The sequence below is a fragment of the Mastacembelus armatus genome, chromosome 17 (genome assembly GCF_900324485.2).
Source record: "Mastacembelus armatus chromosome 17, fMasArm1.2, whole genome shotgun sequence".
Lineage (NCBI taxonomy): Eukaryota > Metazoa > Chordata > Actinopteri > Synbranchiformes > Mastacembelidae > Mastacembelus > Mastacembelus armatus.
The window spans coordinates 14,129,517-14,147,545 of record NC_046649.1 but is presented as its reverse complement, the minus strand read 5'-3'; the positions used below and the strand labels follow the sequence as shown (position 1 = coordinate 14,147,545).

The window sequence follows — 18,029 nt, the reverse complement described above, 5'->3', positions numbered from 1 at the left end:
TCATGGGAATACGGAGACTTTATTGCAGGATGTGTTTAGGAAGTAGTCACGCTGTATAGACAGCATGACGTTGTGTTGAGACAGAATTACAATACTGTGCAGAAGTTTTAGGCATTTTAGATGTTTTAGATTCATATCACACACCATCATCACTGTCTGGTTGATCCCAGATTCATTGTGCAGGACAACAAGCCCATAAAGAGCCCACTAGAGTTCATGAAGAACTATTTTCAGAGGCAAGAAGAACCAGGAGTCCTAGAGCAGATGGTCTGAGCCCCACAGAGTCTTGATCTCAGCAGTGTGGAATCAGTCTGGGATAATAGGAGGAGACAGAAGACACTGGAACAGCCTGAATTTACAGAAGAACTGTAGCAGCTTCTCCAAGTTGCTACAAAGTACCAAGAGAAACTGTGTGCAGGTCAAACCAAAGAGAACTGCTGCTGGTTCAAGGGCAAAGAGGAGTGCTGCAAATACTGATTAGATTTAGGTTTGGTCACTTTGGTCACCTGATCCAAGATACATCCATCTCTTAACTTTGTTTAGGTCTTGGCCAACTCGAATACCAAAAATCTGCTAATTAATGGATAAATACTCTATTTAGATAATTCTAATTAACTGTAGCTAGCAACTAAAATAGTAACACAGTAATGTAAGAACAAAACAACGAGCTGAAAGCTAATAATCTGTAGTATAATATTATTTGTAGAATCTTTGCTGTTCCAGAAATTTGTGCTGTTATTTATTTATTTTTTAAAGGCTGCACATGCAGGGAATCCATCAGTGCTTTTATATTGGACACTGCATTCAGCATTCTGGCAAAGCCTTGAGGGCACAGTTAGTATGCACACTTAGTGATGACTTGTAAACATTAGCTTGACTGGGTCATGGTAGTGTCCATCTGACCAAGACTTTAGGAAATTCTAGCCTGCACCAGCTTGTACCTGTATAAGCAGTACTTCTGTCAATCCAGAAAGGCAGTGCTGTGGGTAAATTGCTCCTGGGAGAAAAGTAGAGGGGAGACAGGATAAACAACCCTGGGTAAAAAGCGCCATAAAGTGGCCCAGCTCTGCGTGTGGTGTGTAATGCTGATCTGTGCTGAATAGCAAGATGCAGCTAATGGCCCAGGTAAGTGGTTCAGTGCTGATTGTTGTGAAGGGGCAGAGCGCTTTGGCTTCATCCCTCCTCAGTGTACTCTTAGGTTGTGTTTCATTGATTAGTGCAGCTGTCGTCAGCTGTTGGACACCCATGTTCGCTGTGATTCTCTCTTGGTGAACTGAAGTGACCTCCTCTGCCATGGCAGCAGTGGTGTCAGGTTCGCTTTTGGATCCTGAGGTCTCCATGATAATATGGTCTTTACTTGAGCAAGCCAGTGTTTCATTTGGAATAAGTCCATGCCAGTATCCACAGACCCACACACACACACACACACACACACACACGCACCCACAAACACCCACGTGGGCACTCACTCAATGTGTGGAACTTAGTGCGGAGATGCTGACTATGGGATTATTTTCACTGAGAGCTGAGGTCTGTCTCTTTCATGGCCAGGTTATTATTCACCATCTCTGTGCGCATCCGTATCCCTCTTCATTCTCTCTATCTACCACCACTCTGTCATAATGAAAACGCGCAAGTTGTCCCGGGTGGAGAAACTTTGGAAGGTGAGTATGTTAAACCTTTTTAGGGACACACCTAACTGGTGTTTACATTAGTTTAATATTTGCCATGTGAAGCATTTTAGCGTCTTTCTTCTTTATAATTATGCTTTGAATCAACGTGTTATTGAGCAGTTGAAGGACATCTTAAGAAGAAATTACAAGCTGTTCTGAATGCTTGAGGAAGTGTCAGCGCTATTAATTTATTTATTTAGCTTTCACGCTGTCTGACGATATAATGAGCACTTCAGATGACAGCCAGTGCTGTAGGTTGTTGTTGTTAGAATTTGTTTACAAAATCATAGTTGTTACACTGAAAAACTTGTCAGCTGGTAAATTTAAACAGTAGGTCGTCTCTGGGGACATGCTGAAGGGCAAATTGATGTTATAAGCGCGTATTAAGTAGCACTACAATACAGTTTAGATAAAGTTTATTAAGAGAAATAGATTTTTGGTTGATTCGCTTTCATACCCCCTTGTTTCTACTGCATCTGCATATCTACCTATTTAACATGGGTTTTTTTCCCCCCATAATGTCTTATTAGTTCAGTGTTGCAGTCTGATGTAAAAAGTAAAACCAGACAGAATGTCCAGTATTGAAATACCTTAATGCACTTTCCTGAGAAGCATTAATTGTGGTTAAGCAAAGGCTGCACTGTAATGGTCAGAGTGCTTCCTCATTCCTATCATGCATTATCAGCTTTTTTTTTTTTTTTTTTTTTTTACTAAGATACATATTTAATATGCAGTCCTCCCCACTAGACAAAGATGAACCTCAACAGCACAAACATTTAGTATGAAGCAGCAGTCGATGGGATGAGGTAATTAAATTTAAAAAAACTTGTCGCCAATAAAAACATGTTTCTACCACATTTTTTTTGAATCCTAAACACAGCTTGCATTAGCAACACTAAACTAATAAGACATTATGAGAAAAAAAATGCATGTTAAATAGGATATGCAGATGCAGTAAAAACAAGTGGGTATGAAAGCAAATCAACCAAAAATCTATTTCACTTAATAAACTTTATAGAATATTCTTATTTGTCGCAAGCTCTGTCTTAGTTGAGGTTATACTACGTTTGTGAATCTAGTTCTCATTTGAAATTATTTAACCTAAATGGCAGAACTTTAACTAAAATGTGGGTCGTCCTGGTGGCTGAGGGCTTTGAGACACTGGCCATGCAATTACAACATTCCAGTACGAGTCCAGCTGGAATCATCATTCCACCATCTCTCTCTCGGCTCGTTTCCTATGACCTCTACACCATCTTCTCTTTAATAAAGGAAAAGGAGAAAAACACACCCCAAAAATACTTAAAGTGCATTTACAGTGCATTTGCGCATTGGTGCATTTGTGGCTCATTTAGCACTAATTGTTCATTAGGGCCATAGTAATAAATATTTCCCTGGCATAGTTAGGCACATTTTGGAGCTCAGCAGGGCAAGCTGTTTCACTTGCTATCAACATCATGTAGGGTGAGGGAGGCAACAATAAAAGACACCGTCTGACTTTGTTAGACTTACCAGTTGATACTGATCTAGCTGGGTGTCCTGGGGTTTTGTCCTTGTCGCTGCCTTGATGCCTGAAATATGCATTTGCTTAGAAATGATATGAGTTTGACACAAGTTTTTCAAAACTGCATCCAACTCCCATGAGAGGCAGAGCTCTGGCAGCGAGCTGTCAGTGTGCACATCTGTCACAATATTCTCATATTTTCTGTGTTTCAAGGATGTTACTATCACTACAGCTGCCACCAGTAAAACTTCTAGTAATCATAATATGATACCCTCAGAGATGGAAATGTCAGTCTGTCCACAGCTCTGGTCCAGGCTGATATGTCTCATGGACTATTGGATAGATTGCCTTGTGTTCGTATTCCCTGCACAATTTGACTGACTTTTTCTCTGTTGGCATCATCAGACCAAAATTCAGTGTGTCCAATACTTTGCCTCATCTACAAATACCAGCAGATCTAACAAACATCCACGTTAGCATTGTCACTGTGCGCATGTTAGCAGGATGACGTTGGCATTCAACTCAAGGCACCACTGTGGAGCCTCACAGACCCTCACTACAACACATTTGATGATCAAGTTGAATGGATGTTTCTCTGAAATAACACAAAAGTGCTAGCAGTATCCAGCCATGCAAGTTGTTGTGGCTTGCTTTGGGCAAGGAACCATTTTTGTGATCTTCCATTCAGCCCTATACAGTGGAGATGAATGCAGTAATTGGAATTTCAGGTTTTACTAGGATTTTCAAACATTACATTTGAAAAATCAATAGCATGAGCACCACAAACAAAATTTTTTGCCTCCGTAGTGTTGGTGTTTAAGATGGATATCTCAGAATGTGAGCTAATAAAACCAAAAAGATGTGTGTGGCTACATGCTGCTATAAAGGTAAGGCTTTTTGGGATTGGAGTGAAGCAAAGTTGATGATGCTTGAATTACAGTAGTAACACTAGAGAAGCTTTGTGATTATTGTGGTTGGGCGGCTTCTTGATTTTCTGCCCATAGCTCTCTGTGAACATGTGTATGTGTGAGAGGGAGATAGAGGTTTGTGTATACAATGTCACTCATGCTTTGTCAACATAAAACTGTTTACACAGACACATTTGTCGATCTCACATCTTTATGGGGACACAAAGCAAGTCCCCAAAATGCAATTTTATTACATTTTAGAGTGAAGACTTAGTTTAAGGTTAGATAAGGTTAGTGTTAGGTAAGTAGTGGTTATGCACTTTTTAACTCAATGTAATTTCTTCTCACAGGATGAAAACAGACTTTTGTGTTTGTGTGTGTGTGTGTGCGTGTGTGTAAAATGCCGTATTTGAGCCATAAGTACAGTGCTAAAGAGAGAGAGGAAGAAAAATTAAACATAGATGAGTTTGGAAATTTTTTGTTAGCGGCTAGGGGCGTCCTTGGAAATGTGAAGTAGCCTGATGATGAAAACCTTTTCAAACCTGCAGAGAATTAACCACTAGCCTACTTATTCAGATGCTTCTAATTTGCTTTTAATCACCCCCTTGGTATTTTACTACTCCAATCTTAAGAATAGAGCAGTACTAATATATTATTTATCCCATCCTTGTATGTGATTCATTATCATTTCTTCTGAGCCCCCTGAATCAAATTGTTTTACACCTGTGACTTTTGTTTACTTGTTGATTTGTAACCCCCTGAAGTGACTATACAGCGCATGTTGATGCTAATTTCTCTTTTATTGCCGTAGTGACTGTACTTTATATCCAACAAATTTTCATAACAACTTGCCAAAGTGCAGTGTTAACTTTAAACTTTTTTTTCCTTCTTGTCGTTTTATGGCCCTCTCTTAAGACATTGATGAGCACACACGAAGTTCATGAGGCTTGTAAGTCTGTTTTATGACTGGATCAGCAGATGGGTTAATGCTCTGTAAATGCATGCTGACTCACCCTGCTCATTTCTTTTTGTATAAATGCCAGCTGCCCATGCGCTATAGTTAATGAACAACTTTAACGTTTCCTTGTTGACATAATTTTCTCACTGTTCTGTTTTATTATCTGAGCCGTATACATTCAGAGGATCTGCACTCAGTTTCTGTTCGCTCAGTTTCTTTAAGCGCACAATTGCGTAAAGGTGCTTTTTCTGTTATTTTGGGGAATTACTGCAAATCTTCAAAAGCCATTTTGATGAAATAAACCAATGTGAGATGCATTTAGGTGTTTTCCTCAGATGCTGTAACTTTGCACACCGTCAACACCAGTGCATTTATGTTTATTAAGTGTGTTATGGCCTGTCTATTTAGGTTAAAACAGCAGATTTACATGCAGTAACAATTAATTAAATTGATTTAAAATTCCTCTTTCACTCCAAAATTTCAGTTCACTTCATTGTTTGACCTTCATTGTGAAGATTGTTTGTAATAGGGTGTTGATGTCCTGTCCCCCATAATTATAATTTACTAGAATAAACAGACAGGTAGTAGCAGAAATGGTAATATTTATTAATATGTCAGACTCTAGCCTGATTAAAGTGATTTATCAATTATAGAATTATACCCTCCTACTCTTTCTTCAAATCTAAATGCATCATTACTTATCCAATTTGCATGGGTGTTTCTAAAAAAATCTACATGTCAGCAGATGAATAATGTTATCACAGTTCACACTGAACTAGTTGTCATAATACTGAAGTCTGTAACACATTCAGGTTTTTTTTCAATGAGGGAGAATGTATAGACATAAATAGACATAATTATTTATAATTGCTCCTTATTTATAGTTTTAAAGAGATAGAGAGATAGACATATTCGCTTGTGCTTCCAGTACTGGCAACGTCACTACTGTAATACTGTTATGCAGTTTTTCTTTTGTCAGAAAATGATCTGTATGGATCTTTTCATTCTATTAGAGGTAAAATCCTTTTCCATGCTACTCTGACATGGAGGAGTCTCAGATTGAAAGTAGAGAGCTTATGGGGTCGTGTTGTTAAGGGTTTACAGGAGTGAAATGTTTTGGCATATAAATGTTTTTTTTTTTTTTTCTGGGACATGCAGGCACCAGGGGGACTGTGGCACATCAGAAGTCATGAGCCTGAGTCAGTGGAAGAGGTTATGTGGAACTGTCATCATGCAAACTGCATAATGAAACTGGAAAATATCAGCATGTAAAATAATCCAATTTCATCCTCAGCGGCTTTATTTTTCTACATACATTACACAGTGCTGTTTAAATTGTAAGTCAAATACTGAATAAAACAGTGAATGCATTTCATTTAGAGGATATAAAGTGCAAACTGACATGAAATTATGATCGTGCTATTGTGTAGAAATGTCTTGCTTCCTTTCCTTGCAAAATTAGAAACTTATTTTAATCATCAGATGGGAAGCAGGGTGCTAGTGGGAGGATCTAATTGTCTTGTTCACATCATAATGGCTTTAGTGTAAATGTCAGTAGCTATCTGGGGGAAAAGAACATGTCAGCAAGGGGAGGTAATTACAAGTTGGAAGCAATAAACAAACAAGAACACTGCAAAAAGCCATATTAAATACACAACATTAGTACTTCATTTCAAATACTGTGCTGTTATTGTTTATGTGATATAGAAGTGCAGTAATGGTTTGATGCATATAAACTTTGAGTTACTTTGCTGTAAGAATGTAGAGTGTGTGATGATTGATCATTGATCAGTAAGTTGAATAGTGGGGCAGTCTTCCCAGGAAAACTGGCAGTGAGGGTCACAGATTGGGGGGAGGGATCTTGTCAGGGTGTGGGTGTGTGTCATTGCATGTATGTGCATGTCAGTGTGTGTGCCCAAATAATTCCAGTCAGAGACAATGGTAGATTAATTGTTTTCTCCTGAAAGTCCTCTGTTGCTAAAAGACCAATAATGAGTCTGATTAAAGACTTGTGGACTTGTTAATTACCCCTCTGTAGCATCCAGACAGTGAAAAACTGCCTTTGCCTGCAGTCTGAAAACTTCTCTGCCTTTCATCAGTCCACGACACACAGAGGCGTGTTTTCTCGGGGCCAAATTGATGACCTTTAAGTACAGTAATGATTTGTGATGATTCGCTAGCTACACTGCAGCTCTATCTTTACCTTGTGATTTACAGCTGCAGCTCAGCAGACTCAATATTTACACTCAGGGAGGCAGGTGTGCTACCAGTTGGACAGCTGAAGGAGTCACGTAGGGTGAAGAGGACATGACTGACGATTGATTTGGCCAGGCTGACAGCTTGCAGCATAGCTGAAAGGAAACAGCTTGTTCCTAAATCGCAAGCCTTTCTTGATTGACACTCATTGGCCTTGTGCATGAGAACAGTTTAAAATAACAGTTATGTTTACTTACATTTATATATTTGCACATTTTAAATATAACATTTCAGCAGATTCGCCCTGCTCAGAGAGCTGAGAGCCATTTCGGTGTCAAACATTTCAGTGGTGAAAACACTGAGAGGCAGGACTGTAGCCAAGATTTTAATTCAGTCATAGTTCAAGTCATCAGAAAACTCAGAAAACTTTGACAAGACAACTAAAACAGAGTCTCTAAAATGTTTTATTATGTTGCCCTTAGTTCAGCTCAGGGCAACAGCTAAAATGAAAACACTTCTAACAGCAGCAGATCTTTAGAAAATAGTCCTTGGCTTTATTTGCAGTGACTTGCAACACTGTAAATCTCCTCTGGTCTGAGCTCTAAGTCAGTTGCTCATTCAACATGCTGCTACTTAGCTCTAGTCAATCAGATCACATCACTCCCTTTTTGCATCTTTACACTGACTCCTTGAGAGTTTTGTTTAGGCTTTTTTAGCTTTGAAGGCTGTGCATGACCTGCCTGAGTCCTGTATCCTATGCTAGCCAACACTGTAGCATCTCACTTTTACCAGAAAGTCTTCTACTTTCTATCATATTTAGTTTTATTTTGTATACTCCCCATTTTTGTTTTGTTCCTTTATAATTCTAAATTCCTCGTTATCCAATTATGTATTTACTATTTACTCAGTTTGGCTTATAATAAAGAACATCAAGTTTAGAAAAACATACTATATTTTTTATGTCTGAAACATACGCACAGTGCTGTACATGATAGAGCACCAAGCACTCTTGATGATCCATAAGCTTCTAAATATAATGCAGAGTGCTGTATTGATCTGGCATCATATACAATTAGCTTGTCAATAGACTTAGCAACAGACGATCTTAGACTGAAACAAGCCAACAAAACTTATAGAAAAACAAGACAGGATGGGACACTGCAGACTCACAGCTGACATGACAGACTGTGTTGTTACAGCAGAGAGTGCACTGAGGGCAGATTTTTTTTTTTTAAATTCAAACTGTTTAATTATTCTGTAATTTTTGCAACAAGATCCAACATAGTTTAATGCCTGTTCATAGTAATTCTCACACTATGAAGACAAAATTCTAAAAGGAACTAGCCAAAGAAGTCAAAATTCAAAATGCTGTCTAAAAATGCTAAAATAATATACCTACCATGTCATTTTTCTAATTCTAGCATTTGGTTTCCTAATCCCTGAGGAAATGACCTCAGTAAAGTGTAAATGTTGTATATAAAAAAGGTCACATTTTAATATCTTAAACTGTCAGTACACACTAATGACCATTAGCAGTCAGATCCAACAGTGTGGCTGGCTGATTAATAATGTATGGAACATTAACACAACCATTACAACTGCAAAAACTACTGCACAGCTGACTTAACACCTCTCTGACACAGTTTAGATCAATTGCAAAAAAAAAAAAAAACAGCATTTACTTCAAAGCAGCTGTGCTGTATTGCGTGAGATGGCACAGGTGTTGATATTATGTTCATCACTGTAGCAGTATTATTCCCTCTGTACCGTCAGGGATGCATTTATACAAAAACATGGTGGATAGTGGTTGACTGCCAGGCATTGTTGGCCATAAGTGGATGTGGCTGTGTGAGTCTGTGCTCTCTGTGGAAAGAGTGCAGCTGATAATGATCAGTTATCAAACAAAACTGTCCTAGTCTTTGTTAGGCATCCTCGCCTCTTGCTATCTTTTTCTCTTCCTATTCAGTCTTGATTCAGTCCTGAAGACCACAGCCGTAGTCAGAGAGCATCAAGGATTCAGCTGTTCAGATAATCTACACATAATCTCTTTCATTCAAACACATATTCTTCCATTCATCAGTTGAATTTATTTGCACTTTCTAAAACTGTATGGACCCACTATACATTATGCTTTCATGTTAAATCCTGATTTGTATCTGTTTCTGTAATAAGATAAACACATACTTGGGGACCAAAACAGCTTAAAGAGGATTTGGCCTATGAGAAATTTGCTAAATATTTATTTATGTTTGACCAGCAATAACACTGTCAGGCAGCTAGTGATCACTGGGGGGAGCTAGCATGCAATTGAAGATTTTCACACTGTTCACAGTCAGTTAAAGAAATAGATTGGTGTTGATCTTCCAGAAAGGGGGGGAAAAAAAAAAAGATGCTGCCAGTAACTTAAACAGCACTGCCCATTCATTGCATGGTGCAAAGTGCTTGTTTAAGGGCTATGGAAGACAGGATTTATTTGACAGGTGCCGTCTAGAGATGCTGTCTCAGGCAGCACATAAACCACTAGATGATAAAACCAAATGTAATTATAAATGATGTCAATTAGGTGATAAAAGGTGGTTTAAAAGAGAGCATGTGTTGTAAAAACAAAGATCTTACTTGCACACTCTTACCCCACATGGCTGCATTTTTTTTCTTTCAAAGCTTGGCTGGTCTCCCCATGTTTTTTTTATCTTTTAAACATTGACCTGTCAGCTTTCACCTCCATTAAAAACTTTATTTATTTATTTCATTGTATCCTCTGACAGCGAGGCGAGTTTAATCTTTCACTGAATGACTGTGGAAAGTGCATTAATATGAGCGAAAACAGATAATAGAGAGAAGAGAGACACTGTCACACATCTCTGGATTAAACTGTACACTTCATTTGTGGAACGTATGCTGTTTTCTTACTTGTTGAACTAGCTGTGCAAAACAAGCCCAATTACACATGCTTTATGTGTGAACACGATTACCTGAATGTGTTTTAGTTTGTGTTAGTGGAGCTGTCCACAGCAGTGGTGCTGAAATCAGTCCTGGCAGTGAGCTGGTCATGCAGCTCCCTCGGGCCGTGTGTGGAGCTGCTCAGTGACAGCGGTGCCAAATGTCGGGTTTGGTAGTAAGTTTGGCCCTTAAACTTTCTGAATCATCCCACCACTATAATAAGAGTGTTTTTATCAGCCACATAACAAAATATGTTATTTTTGCATTTAACTTTACATTTTTCAAGATTTATTTCCTAATATTTTAATATATATTTTTTTTAAATTTCTCCCTGTAAGAGGCACTTATGCCCAGAGTCATAACCTATGGTGGTTATGAAATATGCTGCCCATTGTCTTATTTATAAATATTTATATTCATTTTTCTCATTGTTTGAAAGGAGAGCATGTTTTTTTGCATCAAGCAATGTGATTTTTGCTTGTTTTTTTGACTGGTTGCTATAATTGTGTTCTATTGCTTGACTTTTTGGGCACATTTTCTGGATTGCTTTCATGTGATACACTAATTTGAGTGTTTTCTATGGTGCTATAGATTATAGTTTTCTCAATTTCACCACTTCTTCATTTAATTAAATATTGGCCATAAAAATAAAGTGAAATGTTACGTATTTCTCAACATACACAACTACACTTTATATAAGACTTAAAGATACCCACCAGGGTACATCGGCAGAGTTGCCTCAGGTACAAGTAAATGTTACAACTGTATCAGTCATGATGATTATCAAAACGTGAGTAAATGGGCCTTTAAAGGCTTTAGTATTACACTCTGAAGATGTTTTTCAGAATCTGATGAACAAAATCTTAATGATGTAACTATAATAAATTCACCTTTTCCCTACATATAAACTGGGCTGATAAAACCGACTTTTTCTTAATCTGACTGTGTGATCTGGCTGCACTTCGTGTCATCATGGTCATAATTCCCAAGTAACTAATGAACAAAGAGCAATCTGAGAATAAGATCGATTGCACAGTTTAATTTCCTGGAGCAATCAAAACATTTCATGGTTCACTCTATCATATATTATGATCATTGCAGACTTTTATGACTTTAATACAAATGGATAGCTTTAGTATGGTGGTTAGAAGTTGCACTATTTAGTCCTGTTAATTTCTAGATGTGCAAATGGATGAAAGAGAATGCAATATCCCTTTGCTGTCCGTAAAAACAACTATTACTCCTTCAGATAACAAAGGTACCGCTGTGCATTAGCCGCAAGACATTATTATAACAAGGGAATCTTTCCTTCACAATGATGCAAAATAGATCCTCTTCTCTGCCTGCAACTCACAGACTTTCTGTCTTATCTGAGATTGTTCAGTGCCTTTCCATCCAACAGATGACTGGTTCAAAAGGCCAGGAGCTCTGGAGAGACTGCGCATGACTTCTGAAGGAACGTTCTCCCCAGCTATGAGAGCACTGTGTGTGTGTGTCTGTGTGCGTGCGTGTGTGCACAGCACAAATAAGCAGACAAGCTGTGCTAACAAGAATGTGCCACACAGTGCAAGAGTTACAGCATAAACAATATTTTGTTAGGAACTGGAACTATTTCTGCTCTACGTGGGAGGACTGTAGCACTGCTTCTCAAGAGCCAGGCCAGCAGCAACCCTTTGTTTTATTGGCAGATAACACAGCCGCACTGGCATACAGTATAGTGGAGTGAATATGATTTTTATGCATATAGACACACTATGCAAATGCTTTTCTCTCCCACTCCCTAAACTGCAATGCGCAGAACATTGTCAGTCATGAATGAACTGTAGCTCCAGCGAGATAAGACTAAGAATCCCATCAGAAAAGCGCTCTGCTGATACCTGAAAGTATTTTGTTCTTCTTGCATTGATTCCTGTTTCCATTTCCTGTGTAATGGACTTGCCAGTAATGAGTGCCCACAGTGATCTGATCCAAACTGACAGGTCTCCATATTATCAGTTGCTGCAAGCTCAGGGCTGAGCGGTGGAGCCTGGTACGACTAAATATAGGTTCGGGTGGAAGGACAAAACCTTGAGCTCTCCTTTTACTTTGTGCTAGAGATAAATAAGAGAAATGCAGAAATGGAAATGGCAAAGCCCTGTAATCTGAGAGTAGGCTGCAGACGTGGACCTGATAAGTTTTGGAAATTTAATTAAACCTTTACATCTTTCACCTGCTGTGTAGTTATACTGTCCTATAAATATCACCACCTTTTGAGGGTATTGATTTAAAAAAAAAAAAAAAAAAAAAAAAAAAAGGCAGATATTTGGTGTGTAGTTGCCTCAAAGATTTGTTTTTGCTACTGGTGTCTGATGCTCCAGCTGCAGAAAAGTCTTTGTTCCAATAATTCACAAACTCTCCGACATAAAGCGCCTGGGTCCTAAACAGCGCAGACGTATTGCTCCGAAGAAATCAGATATAGGTTTGAATTATACAAGCCCTGTAATTCTGAAACATCGCTGCGGCGCACAGCTTCCCATTGCGCGTCAGCTGCTGAACTGTCTGCACCCACGGTCTCTTTTCGTTATTTTGGCAAATCACAGGATATCCTCCAACACTTAGTACGCCTCTCTGTCTCTCTCTCTCCCCCTCTCTCTCTTTCTCTCCCTCTGGGTTTGCGTCTCTCTCCGCTTCATTATTCTGCACCTGTCAGGAGCGGCGGCCGGCGCGCGCTCTCCCTTCCTCCCTCCATCCTCTCGTGTTTATTTACCGGTATGACTTCTGCAAAAGACGCGAACGGGCCGGTGAAAGCGGCTCAGCAGCATGATCAGGTAAGACGTCGGCCGATCTGTTGCCTTCACATTATTCCGTGCGTTTCCTGCTCTTTTTTTTGTTTGTTTGTTTTCATGAACAGTCCTGTGTGAGATCGATGCCGAAAACAGTGAAAACACTGAAATATCAGTGACGGCTTGGTTTCCATTTGAGGATTTCATCACAATTTGACCTTTTTTATAGCTGGAAATGGTAAAGAGTGGTGCAGTTTGAATGCAAACAAAACTTCTAAACATCTACCTTAATATTTAATGAACTCCTATAGTAACCTCAGCCCCCACAACACACAGGGTCTTCTGTCTTCATGAAGTTAGACTGTGCAAACAGATTCTAGTCCCATTTCTTTTCAAGGGCCTTGGTTTAAGGGACAAAATCTCATTTTTGGTTCTGAACCAAAGATAAAAGTTTGCAGAGCCAAAAGCGTGTGCGTGGGTGTTAATTGCTCTGTATTTTTCTGCCATCTCATTGAATATAATGTTGTGTGAGGCCATAGGCAACACTGGCAAGTGATGTAACAGCGTGCAGACAGACGGTCCACGTCTGGCTTTACATAACTGAGCTCTTGACACTGATATTTAGCTTGAAAGGTGCTTCACCAAAATAAACCCTTGTTTGCTCAACTAGAGTGAAAACATCTTGGCAGTAAATTTAGTTGCAAAACAGTTGCACTTATGGTTCATTTTTCAAAGCTAGAATGGATGTGTGACAACCAGAAAACCAGGTTTATTAGTGGAGGGGAAGGCTTTCCACTGTACCTACAGTGATTGTTTCATAAAATGGGTATAACTAAGTTTTATATTAGACCTGATGGGAAAGGTTTTTGCTGCAAAATTTATAGAACCCGACCTGCATTTATCTGTTGTGTCTTATGAACTTCATGTGTTTCAACTCTCTTTTGTCTCAACTGCAGTCAGCCCCTTTGAATATTTTGAGTGTTACTGTGTGTGTGTGTGTGTGTGTGTGTGTGTGTGTGTGTGTGTCCTAATCATAGCAAGTGCAGAGATAGCAGTACAGTAGATATTTAACCAAGTTCAGATTTTAAAAAAAGGGAGCCTGAGTTCTTTTGAAGGTTGAAATGAAATTGGATGTCACACACAAAAGAAAGCTTAGAGAGTGGATTTCACATATGCTCATCTGCATATCAGTGCAGCACGGTTACATTACACTGTTTTCCAAGTGATTTTCATATCTGACTGGTCGGGACTTATTTTCTTTTTTTTCCAGCATGCACAGTGTATACAAACAGCATTTCTCATTGGAAGGGGATATTTGGAAAATATACACCGATGCTGTATGACCCGCTTGTTGATAAGATCACTTTCGAATGTGAATGTCAGCCTGTGTGTCTGTGCTTTAATGATGCAGAGATGGAGGCAGAGAGATGAAGATATAGCACAGGAAGTATCATGCAGCTCAGACATCTGAGGTTTGAACCCCCAGCCCTTCGGAGTGCAACATCTCTGCTGCTGACAGTGGAGCTTTTACTGCTGCTGGGCAATGCAGTACACATGTGCTATCTATCTGAAATATGAGTTAATAAATATATGGAAAATTCAAGCTCTCCATTTAAAATGCTGCTCTTTCATTAGGGAAATCATTACAGGCTCAGGAAATGCATCTCCATAATCTTTATTTGAAGCGCCATCACTGTCATCCTCTTTCATTGAGCCCTACAGCAAACAGCTCTAACACTGTTGAGGTTATGATGCTTTCAAGGAGCACACAATGTTTCGCTGCTCTCAGTTTGCTGTTTACAATCCTATCTCTTCCATCACTGCACGCACTGCTTTGCAATTTCAATTCTCTTTTTCAAGGTAGAATCCATTTTTAATGGGTCCCATTTCCTGGGTGGTCATACGGTTACAGTGCTGTCATTTAAAACAAAAGTACCCATCCAGTTTGAACCAAAGGTGACTCATGCAGTATTAAAATACCTGTTATAAAAAGAATGATTCAAAATTCAATTTTAATGTTTTGAGGATTTTTTAAATTTTTTTTCTAAACTTTTATCCCATTAGAACTATTTCATCTGCACATACGTATTCTAAAAAGATAATTGGCTTCTTAACTTTCCTTTTCTCAAAAATATATTTAAATTTCAGGGACATGTTGAGGGGAAACAGACAAACAAAAAAAAAAGAAAACAGAAAGTGTTACTTCAAACGGATGTATTCTTCAGTGATTCAACTTCAGTCATGTTTTTGTGAGCTGCGGTTTGTCTGATGATTAAAAGATACTCTGCCAGTTTTGTCCAGAGGCAGGCAGTAATTCACATCCTTTGAGAAAACACTTCTTTTCCTCAGTCTTGCCTCTTTCGTGATGATGGTGTCAGCAGGAATGAACATTGCCTCATTTTTACCTTTTCATCTCCCTCTCAGTTTCGCATATTCAGTACAAGATGTTATTAATTTTTACAAAGACCAGTGAAAGAGCACACAAAGCCTGGAAAGTATCTGCTCATATCCCCACGTTTTGTGTTTTTGATCACAGAAATTCACATTTCCCACATTTATAGATATCTTCCCACGGCGTCTCACATCTAATCTCTGAAGCATATGTTCAAATATTTATTTATTCTACATAGATTGGGATGAATTTCCTTCCCATCTGTTGATGGCGTCCGTTGTAGATTCTTTAAAACAATTCACTTCAGGAAATTTATACACTTTCAGTCATGGGAACATACTGAGCCTTCAGAGTTACTCTTTAGCAAATTACTAAGCCACTATGATTGCCTGTGCGTGTCTGTGCATGTGTGCGCGTGCGTGCGTGCATGCTTCAAACGTTAAAGTAAGATGCGTGATGTTGGGTTATTGTTGATGCCAGTGATTCGATAATCACTTATAGACATTGAGATTTTCAGCATCTCAAACTCGCTTCTCTTCTAAAAGAGCTTTCTTGGAATAGAAACTCTCCACTCATCACCCCCACCTGCTGCAAAATGTTAGAGGACAGTACTGCTCCACAAATGAGCACCAGACTATGAGAAACATTTTGTTCCCATGCCAAAATGGAAAATGACAGCACAGGATTATAATTATGTTATTTTGCATAGTGCTCTTTGATCACATAACGAACCCTTTTCACTGGCTCTCTGCTCTAATTACTCTGTTCCTACCTATTCTGAAATGTTTAATGTCAAGCAGTCTTTTCTGTTTGGATGCATCTTAGTGCAGCTTGATACAGTCTGTGCTTGTAACTGCTGAAGTGAAGTTTACATTTTTGGTTTTTAGGAAAAGGTTTTGAGAGCCATTGGATTTCTGCAAAACATTTTCCTTTACTCTTACTATCATCATTTTAAAGTCATGACGTCCAATAATTTGGTTTCATGTATTTAATGGTAATTAATAATTGCTAATGTATTTAGTGGTAACATGTTAGATTAAGTTGAACATGTGAAAATATTAGCATTATCAGCGTGTTTGCATGCTGACGTATTTAGCTGAAAGCACAGCTGTGCACAGACACACAGCTGTTAGCCTGATTGTAGTCTCAGCTTAATAAGGGCTTTGACTCTGCTGTGTTCACTGCTGTATTTATGTGTGTTTCTACACGTTATCATTTGTACAATGTGTGTAACTTTATTACAAGCTAAAAGGCATCCAGTACATGTGAGCGACTGTCAGATCCGATTGGTTTAAAAGTCAAATGTAGATAACAGCATAAAACAGATCCATTGGAGCACCTCCCATTCTGCTGTAGTAATGTATCCATGCTAATAATAAGGCAAGTGCAGCACTTATGACATTTTTAAATGAGACATGCTCACTGGGTGTAATTTAATTTTGGATTGTCAACATTCAGAATACTGTATCTAACTGGAAGAATTTAAGTGCCTGAGCTATTGGAAGAGAAAAAAGCATCTCATCAGAGAGTGAATAATTTATTCCCAGGTAAAAGGCAGGAGTGTAAATCATTTAATATTATTTTGAGTTGTTGTGAAAGAACAACACAATGCACTTGCCCTCTTCTCACCAGTATGTATCAGTCTATCAGTGGTGCCATTAGTACTCCAACCACTACTGCGATGACCAACAGCAGAACTACCACAACTACTATTGCTATTCATTCAATAAAGTACAAAGAAGTATATGTTTTAATGTTGCAATAATCAGTGTTTGTATATTACCACTAGGTCAGGTGTGTGTGTGTGTGTGCGTGCGTGCGTGTGTGTGTGTGTGTGTGTGAAAGGAGCTGCTAATAGTGGTGAACTCTCAAAGAATTATCATTTAACTCAGTTGGCTTCAGCTTTTTAGTGTCTTTCAGCTTCTTGTTTTCATTTGGACGGCCCACAACTGTGGTTCACCGCACTTATTAGATAGATTAAAAGGAAATTACAGATGGACATCACCACAGAAACAAGGTATGCACAGACTACACTTACAGGATGAATTACATACAGTATATTGCTAAATAAACTACCAAGTAAAATCTAAGTTTAACAATACAGAGTCACATTTAAATAAAAATAAATGGCTTTAAATAGACTTAAATAGAGACTAACATGCACAGTAATACTATGTTACACTGTAGATTAGTCCAAGTCAGGTGAATAATCTAATAAAAAACTACATCCTAAGGTGCATCCATGGATATTAACAAAGTGTTGGGAGATGAACATATGTTTAATAAATATGTTGTCAGAAGACATCAAGCGATGGCAGCTGGCAAGGAAAGACTTCCTGTAATATTTGTCACAGTGAAGCTGAAAAGTTGCTCCAGCAGCTATTTTCAGCCTGTAAACCTCTGATAAACCGACCTGTCTACCACCAAATAGCTGCTAAACAACCACATATTTTCTCAGCGGTTGGTGGAGGTCAGAGCAACGTTTTGGACTTTTATAAGGGGGCAAGACAGCTAAAGGCATCAAGTGGCTCGGTTTTAGTAGCCCTGCTAGTCCTACTGATATTTTAAGAAGCTAAACATTGCAGAAGTCTGTAGAGTACACCTGCTCCTGGAAAATGAACTAAACTTCTAAGTTAAAGCTGCAGTACAACTCCTCAACCAATCTTCCTGCTCCTGTGTTTTTTCACATTTGTTTA

The 18,029-nt window shown here is 38.7% G+C and overlaps 1 protein-coding gene across 2 annotated transcripts in view; it reads left to right on the top strand.

The window, feature by feature from the left end:
* LOC113133802 (dipeptidyl aminopeptidase-like protein 6) overlaps positions 1-18,029 on the top strand; it is a 59,635-nt gene that overhangs the window by 14,662 nt on the left and 26,944 nt on the right. Inside the window, exon 1 of one of the 2 annotated variants that reach the window (XM_026312712.1) lies at positions 1,603-1,664. The exons of the other annotated variant lie outside the window; for it this stretch is intronic. Within the exon in view, the coding sequence (XP_026168497.1) occupies positions 1,623-1,664 (42 nt within the window). The 5' untranslated portion in view covers positions 1,603-1,622. Of the gene's footprint in view, positions 1-1,602; positions 1,665-18,029 lie in introns of those variants that run through there. 2 annotated transcript variants of the gene reach the window in all.